We start from the raw sequence: 16,299 nt of genomic DNA, 5'->3' as shown, positions 1-16,299 counted from the left end.
CATCTGAGAACAACCAACATCTAGATGTTGTACTCAAAACCTAGTCACATAAATGAAAGCTACTAATATTACTGCTACTGTAAAAACGACAATAATATACTATATAAACACTAAACTCTGTGCTGCTGTAGCATTGTTTTGGAAATACAATAAGGTGCCCCATAGGGGCACTGTGGGGAAAATGTAGAGAAACAAACTCAGAAAAGGTGAAAGGTTGTGGGAATGTGTCAATTTGCTGGTCGCCGGTTGGTAAAGCGGTTTCTTGTCCCTTACTTTCAAGTTTGACAGAAGCCCGGTGTATTATACCCAGGTCGGTGTAGCTAGATCGATATCTTAATTTAATAAGCGGACATGGCCAAGAAACGAAGAGAAAGACGAGAGGCCGATAGTGTTTCGTTAGTAACGTTACACGAAGAACCGAAGACAAAATGTAACGAGGCACAAACCCTCAAAGGTATGTATAGTTAACGTTAGATTGCTAACGACGTTGCTATCCCGGCTAACTGGCTAGTATAGCTAGCTAATTTACTTGTTATTCTAATTGATTAGCTAACGTTAAGATACATTACTGTTTTATGATGTGGTAAACGTCTTGTTAAATAATGTTGCCAGCCGGCTTAATAACCAGGCAGATGATTGTGAAATTCGGATATGCTGTTGTTAGTCAGCGTTAGTTAACTAACGTTAACAGCTGATTATCAAGATTCAGAAGTTGCTTGCTTTCAAGGCTGGTGGTATGATGGAGTTGAAGCGCAGACAAAATGGGTTAGTTACCAGTATCTTTGGTTGAAATTCACATGATCAGGTTAGTAACGTAGTAGGTTGCTATCTATCCAGCCACGGTCAGCCACTGTCAGGGACCATACCCAGTTTGACGTTAAGTTACTAATGTTAATTAATGACAGAACCACTTGGATGAAGTCAGGAAAATATTAGGCTAACCATGTAATGCTATTATATAGATGGAGCAACACAATTATCATAACAGGATGTTACACAATACACACATTATTTATACATTTTGTTTAACCTTTTAAAATAAACAGATAAGCTTGGATTCTTGTGAAAACATAGGCAGAGTTAGAATACATTATAATCAAAGTTAGAATACATGTAGTCAGTTTCAAGGATTATATATCTTGAATGGTTTGACTACATAACATGCTTCATGTACTCTGGGGAAATCAACCAGGAACTAGAACAACAAGTGATGCAAAGTGAAGCAAGACATTACATGAGGCTTACTGCTGTTGTTACAGAAGAATATATAGGCTTATCAAGATATTTTCAATTTGCTGACTGTGTGTGCTATATAACTTAGCTACTCATCTCTCCACAGAGACTCAATACACTGGAGGGGGCTCAGCTCGCATGTCTCTCCTCATCCTGCTGTCTGTCTTCACCTGCGCTGCTTCTGTCATGTACCTAGTGTACAGGAATTTCCCAGAGCTTAACAAGTAATTGTTCTTTGCATTTATCTTTCCAGCAAGCCGACCCATGTACAAAGAGTTACTTTTCTACAACATGTGTAACTTTTGTGAAACAGCATACCAAATGGCATTCACCAGCCAAGTTAAATAATTTCATTCAAACGGTTCTCATCATTCGCTGTGATAACATTGATAACAGGCTCCGGTATAGGCATATTTTCAACCAACCTTTACATGAGATATATATATAGATAAATCTATCTATCTATATCTATATATCTATCTATCTATCTATAAATATATCTATCTATCTATCTATCAATATAAATATCTATAAATATATCTATCTATCAATATAAATATATCTATATCTATCTATAAAGCTATAAATCTAAATATCTATAAATCTATCTATAAATCTAAATATCTATCTATAAATCTATAAACCTAAATATCTATAAATCTAAATATCTATAAATATCTATAAATATAAATATCTATAAATATCTATAAATCTATTTATTTATAGATATATTTATAGATAGATATTTATAGATAGATATAGATAAATCATGTGTATATATATATATATATATAGATATATATATATATACATACATACATACATACATACACACACACACACACACACACACACACACACAGTTGAAGTCAGAAGTTTACATAAACTAGTTTTAATGACTCCAACCTAAGTGTTTCAACCACTCCACAAATTTCTTGTTAGCAAACTATAGTTTTGGCAAGTCGGTTAGGACATCTACTTTGTGCATGACAAGTAATTTTTCAAACAATTGTTTACAGACAGATTATTTCACTATCACAATTCCAGTGGGTCAGAAGTTTACATACACTAAGTTGACTGTGCCTTTAAACAGCTTGGAAAATTGCAGAAAATGATGTCATGGCTTTAGAAGCTTCTGATGGGCTAATTGACATCATTTGAGTCAATTGGAGGTGTACCTGTGGATGTATTTCAAGGCCTACCTTCAAACTCAGTGCCTCTTTGCTTGACATCATGTGAAAATCAAAAGAAATCAGCCAAGACCACAGAAAAAAAATGGTAGACCTCCACAAGTCTGGTTCATCCTTGGGAGCAATTTCCAAACGCCTGAAGGTACCACGTTCATCTGTACAAACAATAGTACACAAGTATAAACACCATGGGACCATGCAGCCGTCATACCGCTCAGGAAGGAGAGACATTCTGTCTCCTAGAGATGAACGTACTTTGGTGTGAAAAGTACAAATCAATCCCAGAACAGCAAAGGACCTTGTGAAGATGCTGGAGGAAACGGGTACAAAAGTATCTATATCCACAGTAAAACGAGTCCTATATCGACATAACCTGAAAGGCCGCTCAGCAAGGAAGAAGCCACTGCTCCAAAACCGCCATTAAAAAAAGCCAGACTACGGTTTGCAACTGCACATAGGGACAAAGATCATACTTTTTGGAGAAATGTCCCCTGGTCTGATGAAACAAAAATAGAACTGTTTGGCCATAATGACCATCGTTATGGAGGAAAAAGGGGGATGCTTGCAAGCCGAAGAACACCATCCCAACCATGAAGCATGGGGGTGGCAGCAGCATGTTGTGGTAGTGCTTTGCTGCAGGAGAGACTGGTGCACTTCACAAAATAGATGGCATCACGAGGAAGGAAAATTGTGGATTTATTGAAGCAACATCAAGACATCAGTCAGGAAGTTAAAGCTTGGTGTGGGTCTTCTAAATGGTGGGTCTTCTAAATGGATAATGACCCTACGCATACTTCAAAAGTTGTGGTAAAATGGCTTAAGGACAACCAAGTCAAGGTATTGGAGTGGCCATCAAAGCCCTGACCTCAATCCCATAGAAAATTTGTGGGCAGAACTGAAAAAGCGTGTGCGAGAAAGGAGGCCTACAAACCTGACTCAGTGACACAAGCTCTGTCAGGAGGAATGGGCCAAAATTCACCCATTTTATTGTGGGAAGCTGGTGGAAGACTACCCAAAACGTTTGACCCAAGTTAACAAGTTAAACAATTTTTAAAGGCAATGCTACCAAATACTAATTGAGTGTATGTAAACTTCTGACGCACTGGGAATGTGATGAAAGAAATAAAAGCTGAACGTGGTGATCCTAACTGACCTAAAACAGGGAATTTTTACTAGGATTAAATCTCAGGAATTGTGAAAAACTGAGTTTAAATGTATTTGGCTAAGGTGTATGTAAACTTCCGACTTCAACTGTGTGTGTGGAGATATGTGTTTTTAAAGTGTATAATATATTGTGTCAAATCTCTTCAAGATTAGGAGCGTTTGTCACAAATTAAGTGGGAAACTGTCACCAAAATCACCCCAGAATGAGAGTTCTTTCGAACAGTACCTGTGTGTGTGTTTCTCCGTCCTGGTCCACCCAGGCCGTAGGCAAGGTCAAGGATAGCAGGGTTCGGTACAGGAATTGTGTTCTCGGTAGGTCCAGGTCCAAACGCCAACTGTTAAGTCCAAACAGTCCAGCTCATACACGGTAAATCCAGCCAATATATATATCATCTCTTTCTCTATGGTTCACAGATCCTTTCTCTCTTCCTGGTTTGTCTTGACCCTTTATCTGTGGGTCAGCCCCACCTTCTGAGGGTTCCCCTTGCTTCTGGGAATTGTAGTTTTGGCAGTCGGCCATTTTGTGATCTGAAGTTCTGATCGGGGTGGCCATTTTAGTGATGGGGCAGAGCTGTTTATTAGTTCTGCTCTCATATATCTGCCATTTTTCACTCGATCCCCTTCTTTGCCACTGTATGTATGTAATGTATGTATGTGTGTGTGTATGTATGTATGTATGTATGTATGTGTGTATGTGTGTGTGTGTGTATATGTATGTGTATATATATGTGTGTGTGTATGTATGTGTGTATGTATGTATGTATATATGTATGTGTATATATGTATGTGTATATATATATGTGTATGTGTGTGTATGTATGTGTGTGTGTGTGTATGTGTGTGTGTGTGTGTGTGTGTGTGTGTGTGTGTGTGTGTGTGTGTGTGTGTGTGTGTGTGTGTATATGTATATGTATATATACACTGCTCAAAAAAATAAAGGGAACACTTAAACAACACAATGTAACTCCAAGTCAATCACACTTCTGTGAAATCAAACTGTCCACTTAGGAAACAACACTGATTGACAATAAATTTCACATGCTGTTGTGCAAATGGAATAGACAACAGGTGGAAATTATAGGCAATTAGCAAGACACCCCCAATAAAGGAGTGGTTCTGCAGGTGGTGACCACAGACCACTTCTCAGTTCTTATGCTTCTTGGCTGATGTTTTGGTCACTTTTGAATGCTGGCGGTGCTTTCACTCTAGTGGTAGCATGAGACGGAGTCTACAACCCACACAAGTGGCTCAGGTAGTGCAGCTCATCCAGGATGGCACATCAATGCGAGCTGTGGCAAGAAGGTTTGCTGTGTCTGTCAGCGTAGTGTCCAGAGCATGGAGGCGCTACCAGGAGACAGGCCAGTACATCAGGAGACGTGGAGGAGGCCGTAGGAGGGCAACAACCCAGCAGCAGGACCGCTACCTCCACCTTTGTGCAAGGAGGAGCAGGAGGAGCACTGCCAGAGCCCTGCAAAATGACCTCCAGCAGGCCACAAATGTGCATGTGTCTGCTCAAACGGTCAGAAACAGACTCCATGAGGGAGGTATGAGGGCCCGACGTCCACAGGTGGGGGTTGTGCTTACAGCCCAACACCGTGCAGGACGTTTGGCATTTGCCAGAGAACACCAAGATTGGCAAATTCGCCACTGGCGCCCTGTGCTCTTCACAGATGAAGCAGGTTCACACTGAGCACATGTGACAGCCGTGACAGAGTCTGGAGACGCCGTGGAGAACGTTCTGCGCCTGCAACATCCTCCAGCATGACCGGTTTGGCGGTGGGTCAGTCATGGTGTGGGGTGGCATTTCTTTGGGGGGCCGCACAGCCCTCCATGTGCTCGCCAGAGGTAGCCTGACTGCCATTAGGTACCGAGATGAGATCCTCAGACCCCTTGTGAGACCATATGCTGGTGCGGTTGGCCCTGGGTTCCTCCTAATGCAAACGATGCTAGACCTCATGTGGCTGGAGTGTGTCAGCAGTTCCTGCAAGAGGAAGGCATTGATGCTATGGACTGGCCCGCCCGTTCCCCAGACCTGAATCCAATTGAGCACATCTGGGACATCATGTCTCGCTCCATCCACCAACGCCACGTTGCACCACAGACTGTCCAGGAGTTGGCGGATGCTTTAGTCCAGGTCTGGGAGGAGATCCCTCAGGAGACCATCCACCACCTCATCAGGAGCATGCCCAGGCGTTGTAGGGAGGTCATACAGGCACGTGGAGGCCACACACACTACTGAGCTTCATTTTGACTTGTTTTAAGGACATTACATCAAAGTTGGATCAGCCTGTAGTGTGGTTTTCCACTTTAATTTTGAGTGTGACTCCAAATCTAGACCTCCATGGGTTGATAAATTGGATTTGCATTGATTATTTTGTTGTCAGCACATTCAACTATGTAAAGAAAAAAGTATTTAATAAGATTTTTTCATTCATTCAGATCTAGGATGTGTTATTTTAGTGTTCCCTTTATTTTTTTTGTGTGTGTGTATGTGTGTATATATGTGTGTGTGTGTATATATATGTGTGTGTGTGTGTGTGTATGGTGGCGTATACATTGTTGGATTATTTCATGGAGAAAAAATGGATTTGTTTTTATAATGGAGCATTTTCTAAATTCAAACATTTCCCTGCAACTAGCCATCAGAGTTTAGAAGACACCTGGGACGTCGAATAGAAAACAAAGGAAGTATCACCATGTAATGGCTGTTCGGAAATCAGCCTATTGCATCTATATAGGAGCCTGTTATCAATGATTATCACAGCTAATGATGAGAATCATTTGATTTAAATTGTCGACAGCCTAGTATGACACACTCCAATAAAGACGGTCACGTTTTAATTTCTCTTTTTATTTATCCACAACATTGTGTGATGGTGAATTGATATCCACGTTTTTTCGTTTCAGTGATGAGATGGCTATTATTAAAATCCCCAAAGATATGGATGATGCTAAAGCCTTGGGCACTGTACTTTCCAAATATAAGGACACCTACTACACCCAAGTGTTAGTAGCCTACTTTACCACCTATATCTTGTATCCTTTTGGGTAGTAAGTGTATTGCAAAGTTGTCAACTTTTGGAAGATTGAGATGCATACTTATTAGCTGTTTCAACATGCATCAAGTCTGTGAGGCCCCCTCTGTATTCCAGTGGGTCAGCAGAGGAGAGCGACAAGACAGGGAAGCGGACCAAGAGAGGCTTTTGTTACTCTGTGATGGGCCTGTTGATTGCATCATCCCTATTCTCCCCTACCTTGCTCTCACCCGCTCGGTCTCCCTCTCATTCATTATTTCCTTTGAACAAAGCAGCCAGCCATTCCAAGGCCATAATAAAGGCATGGGCTTGCCTCTGGATAATGAATGGAGAAGTAGGGGGTGGGGGTACAGTGGGCTTTGATCCTTGAGTATTAATTCAGGCAATTCTTGTGTTTACAACAGCCACAGTGTGCTGTACATTTTCCCTAATTTTATGACAGAAGAAGACAGATTAATGCAGACATGGACATGCAGTGCACACAAGTTAAACTTTATCAGTACAGTAGGTTCTAAGGACTTCCTTTCCACCCACAGCTATTTGAAATAGAAACTCTGTTCCAGCTTTGTCAATTGTACTTCAGACAGACATTACGGGCAGATAGAATTATCCGCTATAAAAGAGGAGGAAAACATGGTCCGATGCATGTTATGGTCCCACATCATATGTAAACATCCATCTTTAGAGCACATTTTGTGAAGAATATGAATTAACACTGCACAGTATGAACTATGAATACAAATGCAGTATCATGCCTGATGTCTTCTACCCTGCTTCCTCTGCTAGTTTGCCTAATCTCTTTCCCCTTCACTGTCTTGGCACATATTAATGCATACTGTCTGTGCTCTGGCCAGTATGTGCTAACAGCAGAAGGACTGGACCAGCTGACCAGGCCCCAGCCACTGTCTGTGATGTGTTGCCTTGTAGTTTTACTGGTAAATAAATGTTAGGATATCCTATCTGAGGAATGCTTTGCCCACAACATGGTAAAGGTCAGCAACATTACCAGTAAAACTACAAGGCAACACATCCCAGACAGTGGCTGGGGCCTGGTGAGCTGGTCCAGTCCTTGTGTTGTTAGCACATACTGGCCAGAGCACAGACACTATGCATTAACATGTTCCTAGAGAGTGAAGGGAAAAGAGGTTAAGCAAACTAGCGGTAGAAGACATCAGCCATGATACTGCATTTGTATTCATAGTTCATACTGTGTAGTGTTTATTCATATTCATCAAAATAAATGTGCTCTGAATATGGATGATGTTTTGATATGAGGTGGTACCACTGGAACCCCCCCCCCCCCCCCCACCTCTTTTATAGCTGATACTTCTATCTGCCTCTGATGTTGCTGAAAGTGGGCAGATGACTACAAATTAGGCCTGCAGCCAGATCTATAATAAACTGGCACTGTATAGTACTACAGTGGAGTATGTCTTAACTATACTGAACATAAGTATAAACGCATCATGTAAAGTGTTGGTCCCATGTTTCATGAGCTGAAATAAAAGATCACAGAAATGTTCCATATGCACAAAAAGCAAGATAATCCGTCCACCTGACAGGTCTGGCATATCAAGAAGCTGATTAAACAGCATGATCATGACACAGGTGCACCTTGTGCTGGGGACAATAAAAGGCGACTCTAAAATGTGTAGTTTTGTCACACAACACAATGCCACAGATGTTTCAAGTTGAGGGAGCATGCAATTAGCATGCTGACTGCAGCAATGTCCACTAGAGCTGTTGCCAGAGAACTGAATGTTTAATTTCTCTACCATAAGCTGCCTCCAATGTAATTTTAGAGAATTTGGCAGTACTTCCAACCGGCCACACAACCGCAGACCACATGTAACCACGCCAGCCCAGGACCTACAAACTGATCTTCACCTGCGGGATCATCTGAGACCAGCCACCCGGATAGCTGATGAAACGGTGGGTTTGCAAAACAGAAGAATTTCTGCCCAAACTGTCAGAAACCGTGTCTGGGAAGCTCATCTGTGTGCTTGTCAAAAGGAAATAGTCTGGTGGCGATTTTTATTAATTGTTCAGCAGTCTTATGGCTTGGGGGTAGAAGCTGTTGAGGAGCCTTTTGGTCCTAGACTTGGCGCTCCGGTACCGCTTGCCGTGCAGTAGCAGAGAGATCAATATATAACTTGGGTGGCTGGAGTTTTTGACAATTTTATGGTCTTTCCTCTGACACCGCCTATTATATAGGTCCTGGATGGCAGGAAGTTTGACTCCAGTGATGTACTAGGCCATACGCACTATCCTCTGTAGCGCCTTATGGTCAGATGCCGAGCAGTTGCCATACTGTAGTGATGCAATCGGTCAGGATGCTCTCGATGGTACACCTGTAGAACCTTTTTGAGGATCTGGGGACCCATGCCAAAAACAATTCGGTCTCCTGAGGGGAAAAAGGTTTTGTCGTGCCCTCTTCACGACTGTCTTGGTGTGCTTGGACCTTGATAGTTCGTTGGTGATGTGGACACGAAGGAACTTGAAACTCTCGACCCGCTCCACTAAAGCCCCGTCGATGTTGATGGGGGCCTGTTTGGCCCGCCTTTTCCTGTAGTCCACGATCAGCTCCTTTGTCTTGCTCACATTGAGGGAGAGGTTGTTGTCCTGGCACCACACTTCCAGTTCTGACTTCAACTGACGTCTCATCGTTGTCGGTGATCAGGCCTACCACTGTTGTGTCGTCAGCAAACTTAATGATGATGTTGGAGTCGTGTTTGGCCACGTAGTTGTGGGTGAACAGGGAGTACAGGAGGGGACTAAGTACACACCCCTGAGGGGCCCCAGTTTTAAGGATCAGCGTGGCAGACGTGTTGTTGCCTACTCTTACCACCTGGGGGCAGCCCGTCAGGAAGTCCAGGATCCAGTTGTAGAGGGAGGTGTTTAGTCCCAGAGTCCTTAGCTTTGTGGGCACTATGGTGTTGAACGCTGAGCTGTAGTCAATGAACAGCGTTCTCACATAGGTGTTCCTTTTGTCCAGGTGGGAAGGAACACCTATGTGTTCATGTTTCCGCATGATAATGCACGGCCCCATGTTGCAAGAATCTGTACACAATTCCTGGAATTTGAAAATGTGCCAGTTCTTCCATGCCATGCATACTCACCAGATATGTCACCCGTTGAGAAGGTTTGGGATGCTGTGGATTTAAGTGTACGACAGCGTGTTCCAGTTCCTGCCAATATCCAGAAACTTCACACAGTCATTGAAGAGGAGTGGGACAACATTCCTCAGGCCACAAAATCTTCGAAATTGTTGCATCTTGCGTTTTTATATTTTTGTTCCGTGTATTTTTGTGACTGCATCCACAAGTGTGTGTGTGCACATGCTGCTGTGTGTTCAACCCTTGAGCTGTATTCCTTGATGCTGCTGACTCAGCCTCCAGACATTTGCGATCCCTGGATCCATCTTCCTCAGTATCCTGTCTGGCTATCTCTACCCCTTCCCCCTGGCTCTTTTCCTTGTCTGCCTGGTGAGTATACTATGGGCACAAGAACTAATAATAGTGGTGACATATCCAAAATGTACTTTGACTCTGTAAACCGGACTCGGTTTACAAAATGTACTCCCTCTGTCACTGTGTTTTCCAGTGCTCTGGCCTGGGGGCTTCCTTCTGCTACATGCTGTCTTATCTAGTGGGGCGACCAGTGGTCTACAGATACCTGACAGAGAGAGCCCAGAAATGGTCCCAGCAGGTAAGACCTTTTGGAAGGAAAAAACGGGTCGATTTTGTACTTGAACAGTGTAGGAAGTTGATGATATGAGAGTACAAGCAAACTTTAACAGTTTAGTAACAGCCACATGTCTATCTGCACCCACAGAACAGTGGAGTCTTAGTAGGGGGCTAGTAGCCTCCAAGCTTTACTGTGAATGACAGGTTCTGCTATCTGTTTTCAATTACAGGTAGACAAGCACAGAGATCATCTCATCAATTACATCATATTTCTGAGGATCACTCCCTTTCTCCCCAACTGGTTCATTAACATCACCTCACCCGTCATCAACGTGCCTTTGGGGGTCTTCTTCCTTGGTACTTTCTTTGGTAAGGCTAAGATATATCAAAATCCAGTATTTCCTTCTCAGTAGAAAACAGTGTTGCATGTCTTTATTGCAGAGCTATTTTTGAATCTCTCAAAGATTGACCACCAACCTTTTTCTGAGTCAAGATCACTTTCGCAGTCTAAAAAGCTGAGCTCTACAGCTCAGAATTTTATTTAAAACATTTTTTTTTTTACATTAACCTCACACAAACAGTTTTGTAGGAATGAGGTTTGGGCAGTAGGCCGAATACATTATCACAGCATATTGGCTATATTGATGGTACCTGCATCTGATGGTCAACGAGGTCAAATCACGACGTCAGTGATCTTCAGGTCGAAATGTCAGAGCTCTAGTTGCGAGTTGTTTGACCATTAAAAACTATTTTTCCCAACCGCCTCTCACGGTCCCTGCTTTCTCCTTCCTTTTCTCCAGTGAGACTGATCAGAGAGAGGGAACACCATCTTCCACCTGATGGTGAAACTCGAGTCGCACCGCATCTGCCTCATGCACAAATTCATGTTGTTCCTATGACCAGAGAAAGTTAAATATTCATTGAATATAAAATCGACACGACAAGCTGCTAATAATAATAATAAAACGTGGTGCTATCGATACTTGGCTACTCATTCATTGCAGCTGCAGCCCGAGCAGAAGTACGGAGAAGCAGCTTTTAGTAATAGTGTTGAATAAAAACAGTGACAGTGCTGAATATAAACTTAAACATGAACTCACTCATAAAAACAGCAGCTCTTTGCTGTATTCGTTGACAGTCTCTGTAGTCATGGTTTTAAAAGTTATTAAATCTTACGTAGGCTATAGCCTATTATACCTGGCTGTGGCCAGGGTCATGGAACTCTATAGCCACGGTGATTTGAGCCATCCGATTGGGCAGCGCAGTAGGTGCACTCGATTTAGTCACAGATTTGCCGGTCCGCCGGGTAGGCGGAGTTTGTCTCTTCAGACAAATAAAATACTTAAAAATGGGAACGCTGCTTACCCAGTGCGCAGGGCTTTTGAATTAAGTGCACCTACCGTCAAGAGCTCAACACAGTATTAAAAAAAAGGAGCTCAAGCCTTTATTGACTTTTCTACAGAAATATGTGGTGATCGCCTAGGAATGCCTTGGCTGTCATACAGTACTGACTTCCTCCCTTATCTCTGACTGTTAGGAGTGGCCCCACCGTCCTTCGTGGCGATCAACGCTGGTACAACTCTGTATAAACTGACGACAGCTGGGGAGGCAGTGTCTTGGAACTCTCTGATTGTGCTAGGTGTCCTGGCTGTACTCTCTATCCTGCCTGTCTGCTTCCAGAAGAAACTGCAGCAGAAGATGGAGTAGGCACTAGGCAACTCATCTGCCTGCCTGATCCCCCAGCCCGTCCCTTGGCTCAGGAATGGTACACCCCGCTGTCACTCACATAGTCCTGCCTGTTGCTGTCCCTCACACCTGCTGAGGTTGCTGTGGAAACATTGCCCGTTGACACAACCCTGACTCCTGTGACCAAAACATGTGGTTGTGGCCACCTCAACTTTGTGCTCTACAAAGGACTAACTGGCCTCTGCTCATCCTTGGGTTTGTTCTCCCATATTTGTTAAATGTTGCTTGCCTGTAAATTTAAGATTTTAAGAAAGGATACAGAAAACATCAGGCATCTGTCTTTATTGTTTTTACTCACAATGGTTCTCACAAGTTCAAGCTACACTTCCCTCCTTTGTATTTCTTTAACCGTGTTTTGAATTGATTTAATCTCTTTACCTGTGTGATATGGGTGACGTCAAAGCAATACTGATCAGAGTTGCAGTTCAGTGTTTTTGATTTTCACAAAATTTTAGGACAATTGTTATGACTGTTTTATACACTGGTTAGATAGAACATTCTAAATTATTTAATATGTTCAATCATTTGAAGATATTGTTAACACACCACCCTAAAATGATCTGTGTGCCATCAATGTTGACATGAAAAATATGCATGTGAACACATGCAGTTAAATCTCATTTTTCAACCACTCCACAAATTTCTTGTTAACAAACTATAGTTTTGGCAAGTCGGTTAGGACATCTACTTTGTATATGACACAAGTCATTTTTCAAACAATTGTTTACAGACAGTGAATTATAAGTGAAATAATCTATCACAATTCCATTGGGTCAGAAGTTTACTGGGCCTGTAAACAGCTTGGAAAATTCCAGAAAATGATGTCATGACTTTAGAAGCTTCTGATGGGCTAATTGACATCATTTGAGTCAATTGGAGGTGTACCTGTGGATGTATTTCAAGGCCTACCTTCAAACTCAGTGCCTCTTTGCTTGACATCATGGGGAAATCAAAAGAAATCAGCCAAGACTTAAGAAAAAAAATTGTAGACCTCCACAAGTCTGGTTCATCCTTGGAGCAATTTCCAAGCACCTGAAGGTACCACGTTCATATGTACAAACAATAGTACGCAAGTATAAACACCACGGGACCACGCTGCCGTCATACCGTTCTGGAAGGAGATGCGTTCTGTCTCCTAGAGATGAACGTACTTTGGTGCGAAAAGTGCAAATCAATCCCAGAACAACAGCAAAGGACCTTGTGAAGATGCTGGAGGAAACAGGTACAAAAGTATCTATATCCACATTAAAACGAGTCCTATATCGACATAACCTGAAAGGCTGCTCAGCAAGGAAGAAGCCACTGCTCCAAAACCGACATAAAAAAGGCAGACTACGGTTTGCAACTGCACATGGGGACAAAGATTGTACTTTTTGGAGAAATGTCCTCTGGTCTGATGAAACAAAAATAGAACTGTTTAGCCATAATGACCATTGTCATGTTTGGAGGAAAAAGGGGGATGCTTGCAAGCCGAAGAACACCATCCCAACCATGAAGCATGGGGGTGGCAGCATCATGTTGTGGGGGTGCTTTGCTGCAGGAGGGACTGATGCACTTCACAAAATAGATAGAATCATGAGGGAGGAAAATTATGTGGATATATTGAAGCAACATCTCAAGACATCAGTCAGGAAGTTAAAGCTTGGTCGCAAATGGGTCTTCCAAATGGACAATGACCCCAAGCAGACTTGCAAGCAAACTTGTGGCAAAATGACTTAAGGACAACAAAGTCAAGTTATTGGAGTGGCCATCACAAAGCCCTGACCTCAATCCTATAGAAAGGTTGTGGGCAGAACTGAAAAAGTGCATGCGAGCAAGGAGGCCGACAAACCTGACTCAGTTACACCAGCTCTGTCAGGAGGAATGGGCCAACATTCACCCAATTTATTGTGGGAAGCTTGTGGAAGGCTACCTGAAACGTTTGACCCAAGTTAAACAATTTAAAGGCAATGCTACCAAGTACTAATTGAATGTATGTAAACTTCTGACCCACTGGGAATGTGATGAAAGAAATAAAAGCTGAAAAATATGTATTCTCTCTACTATTATTCTGACATTTCACATTCTTAAAATAAATTGGTGATCCTAACTGACCTAAGACAGGGAATTCTTATTAGGATTAAATGTCAGGAATTGTGAAAAACTGAGTTAAAATGTATTTGGCTAAGGTGTATGTAAACTTCCGACTTTAACTGTAGTAAGATAAATATGAAACCCTTGATGTTTTAGTGATAGGCCCAGCAAAAGCATCGCTAATAATTGGATTTCCCCTTTAATTGTATGAAACGGCATATCAAGTATTGAAAACTGGTGTTTTGTATACTATTCTTTTATATTTGTTCTACTAATGGTGCTGAGACTGCCTCTCTGTCTGTGTGCTCTCCCTCTTGTGCGTCACCAGTCCAAATGCTCTGCCAGTTGAGAAATGCAGTAGTGGATGACCCAGCAGTGCCCTTTGCAAAGCTACCAATTAGATTTTTGGTTGTTCATGCTTTTCCCATGTGTTAGTGATTTCACACTGCTACTTCATGTACAGTGCCTTCAGAAAGTAGTCACACCCCTTGACTTTTCCAAATGTTGTTGTGGGATTAAAATGGATTTAATTTTTGTCAACGATCTACACAATACTCTGTCAAAGTGGAAGAAAAATTCTAACATTTTGTAAAAATAAAACACTAATATACACTACGTGACCAAAAGTATGTGGACACCTGCTTGTTGAAGGTCTCATTCCAAAATCATGGGCATTCATATGGAGTTGGTCCCCCCTTTTGCTGCAGTCGGTATTCCAATTCTTCCCAAAGGTGTTTGATTGGGTTGAGGTCAGGGCTCTGTGCAGGCCAGTCAAGTTCTTCCACACCGATCTCAACAAATCATTTCTGTGTGGACCTTGCTTTGTGCACAGGGGCATTGTCATGCTGAAACAGGAAAGGACCTTCCCCACACTGTTGCCACAAATTTGGAAGCATAGAATCGTCTAGAATGTCATTATGCTGGAGTGTTAAGACTACCCTTCACTCGGACTAAGGGGCCTAGCCCGAACCATTATTCCTCCTCCACCAAACTTAGTTGCATTGAGACCGGTAACGTTCTCCTGGCATCCGCCAAACCCATCTGTCGGACTGTCAGATGTTGTAGCGTGATTGATCACTCCAGAGAATGCGTTTCCACTGCTCTAGAGTCCAATGGCGGCGAGCTTTAAGTGAAAACTGTAACTAGGCCACTCAGGAACATTGAATGTCATCTTGGTAAGCAACTCCAGTGTATATTTGGCCTTGTGTTTTAGGTTATTGTCCTGCTGAAAGGTGAATTTGTCTCCAAAGTGTAATTAGTAACTTCACCATGCTCGACGGGATAGTCAAAATCTTTTTTTTACCCATCTAACTACAAATAGATGCCCTACGTGAGGCATTGGAAAACCTCCCTGGGCTTTGAATCTGCGTTTGAAATTCCCTCCTTGATTCAGGGACCTTACAATTATCTGTATGTGTTGGGACAGATGAGGTAGTCATAAAAAAATCATGTTAGACACTATTATTGCACATAGTGAGTCCATGCGACAGGTTGAGCACATTTTTACTCCTGAACTAATGGCAAGCCTCAATAACAAAGGTGTTGAATACTTATTAACTCAAGACTATTCAGCTTTTCAATTTTTATTCGTTTGTAAACATAATTCCACTTTGACAAGGGGTGTTGTATGAAGGGCAGTGACAAAAAAATCTAAATGGAATACATTTTAAATTCAGGCTGTAACACAAGAAAAAGAGTCAAGGGGTGTGAATAGTTTCTTAAGGCAGTGTATATATTTCTTAGAGACCAACCTGTATGTATCTGTTGGTGTTATGCCTAATTTGTACTGTAGTTTGGGTGCTTTGATGTGATTGGAGTGATTTTTATTTGGCCTTACCTGATGGCATTATACGAATTCTCTGCTGCTGTGAAACCTTCTGATTGTATCTAGAGGTTGATGAAGTAAATGTGCACTTGGGCAGTCTTACTGTTGATGTTTCTTCAAAGTCCATGTCTCAAGCACTGTCTACTCTTCTGCATCTGAAATCACTCATTATTTATGAAAATTGATTTGATTTTAAAGTGATAAAGCATTTTTTATTTTGATTATCAACAGTCTTACTTGAGAAAATGTCATTTGTTATTATTTAATTACCTGAATTAATTTGTGTGTCCACTTGGCATGTCTAAGGCTGTGTTTACAGGCAGTCTAATTCATATACATTTTTTCCA

At 42.0% G+C, this 16,299-nt stretch overlaps 1 protein-coding gene across 3 annotated transcripts; it reads left to right on the top strand.

Annotated features, from left to right (window-relative positions):
• The first annotated feature begins 187 nt into the window (after positions 1–187).
• LOC106562360 (transmembrane protein 41B-like) lies at positions 188–14,670 on the top strand. Of its 3 annotated transcripts, none has more exons than XM_014127188.3 (7): positions 188–454; positions 1,340–1,457; positions 6,495–6,623; positions 10,014–10,107; positions 10,226–10,330; positions 10,539–10,677; positions 11,846–14,670. In XM_014127188.3, exons 1-7 carry the CDS (start codon positions 352–354, stop codon positions 12,013–12,015), a joined length of 858 nt encoding a protein of 285 aa, XP_013982663.1. In that variant the 5' UTR covers positions 188–351; the 3' UTR covers positions 12,016–14,670. The 3 variants fall into 3 exon arrangements, with proteins under 3 accessions (XP_013982663.1, XP_013982664.1, XP_082813967.1); XM_014127189.2 differs by lacking the exon at positions 11,846–14,670 and adding an exon at positions 11,109–11,288; XM_082957841.1 differs by lacking the exons at positions 6,495–6,623; positions 10,014–10,107 and adding an exon at positions 8,425–8,554.
• The last annotated feature ends 1,629 nt before the right edge of the window (positions 14,671–16,299 follow it).

The sequence above is a fragment of the Salmo salar genome, chromosome 11 (assembly GCF_965601325.2).
Source record: "Salmo salar chromosome 11, fSalSal1, whole genome shotgun sequence".
Lineage (NCBI taxonomy): Eukaryota > Metazoa > Chordata > Actinopteri > Salmoniformes > Salmonidae > Salmo > Salmo salar.
Note: the sequence above shows the minus strand (reverse complement) of the source record. Positions and strands in the feature narration are given on the sequence as shown.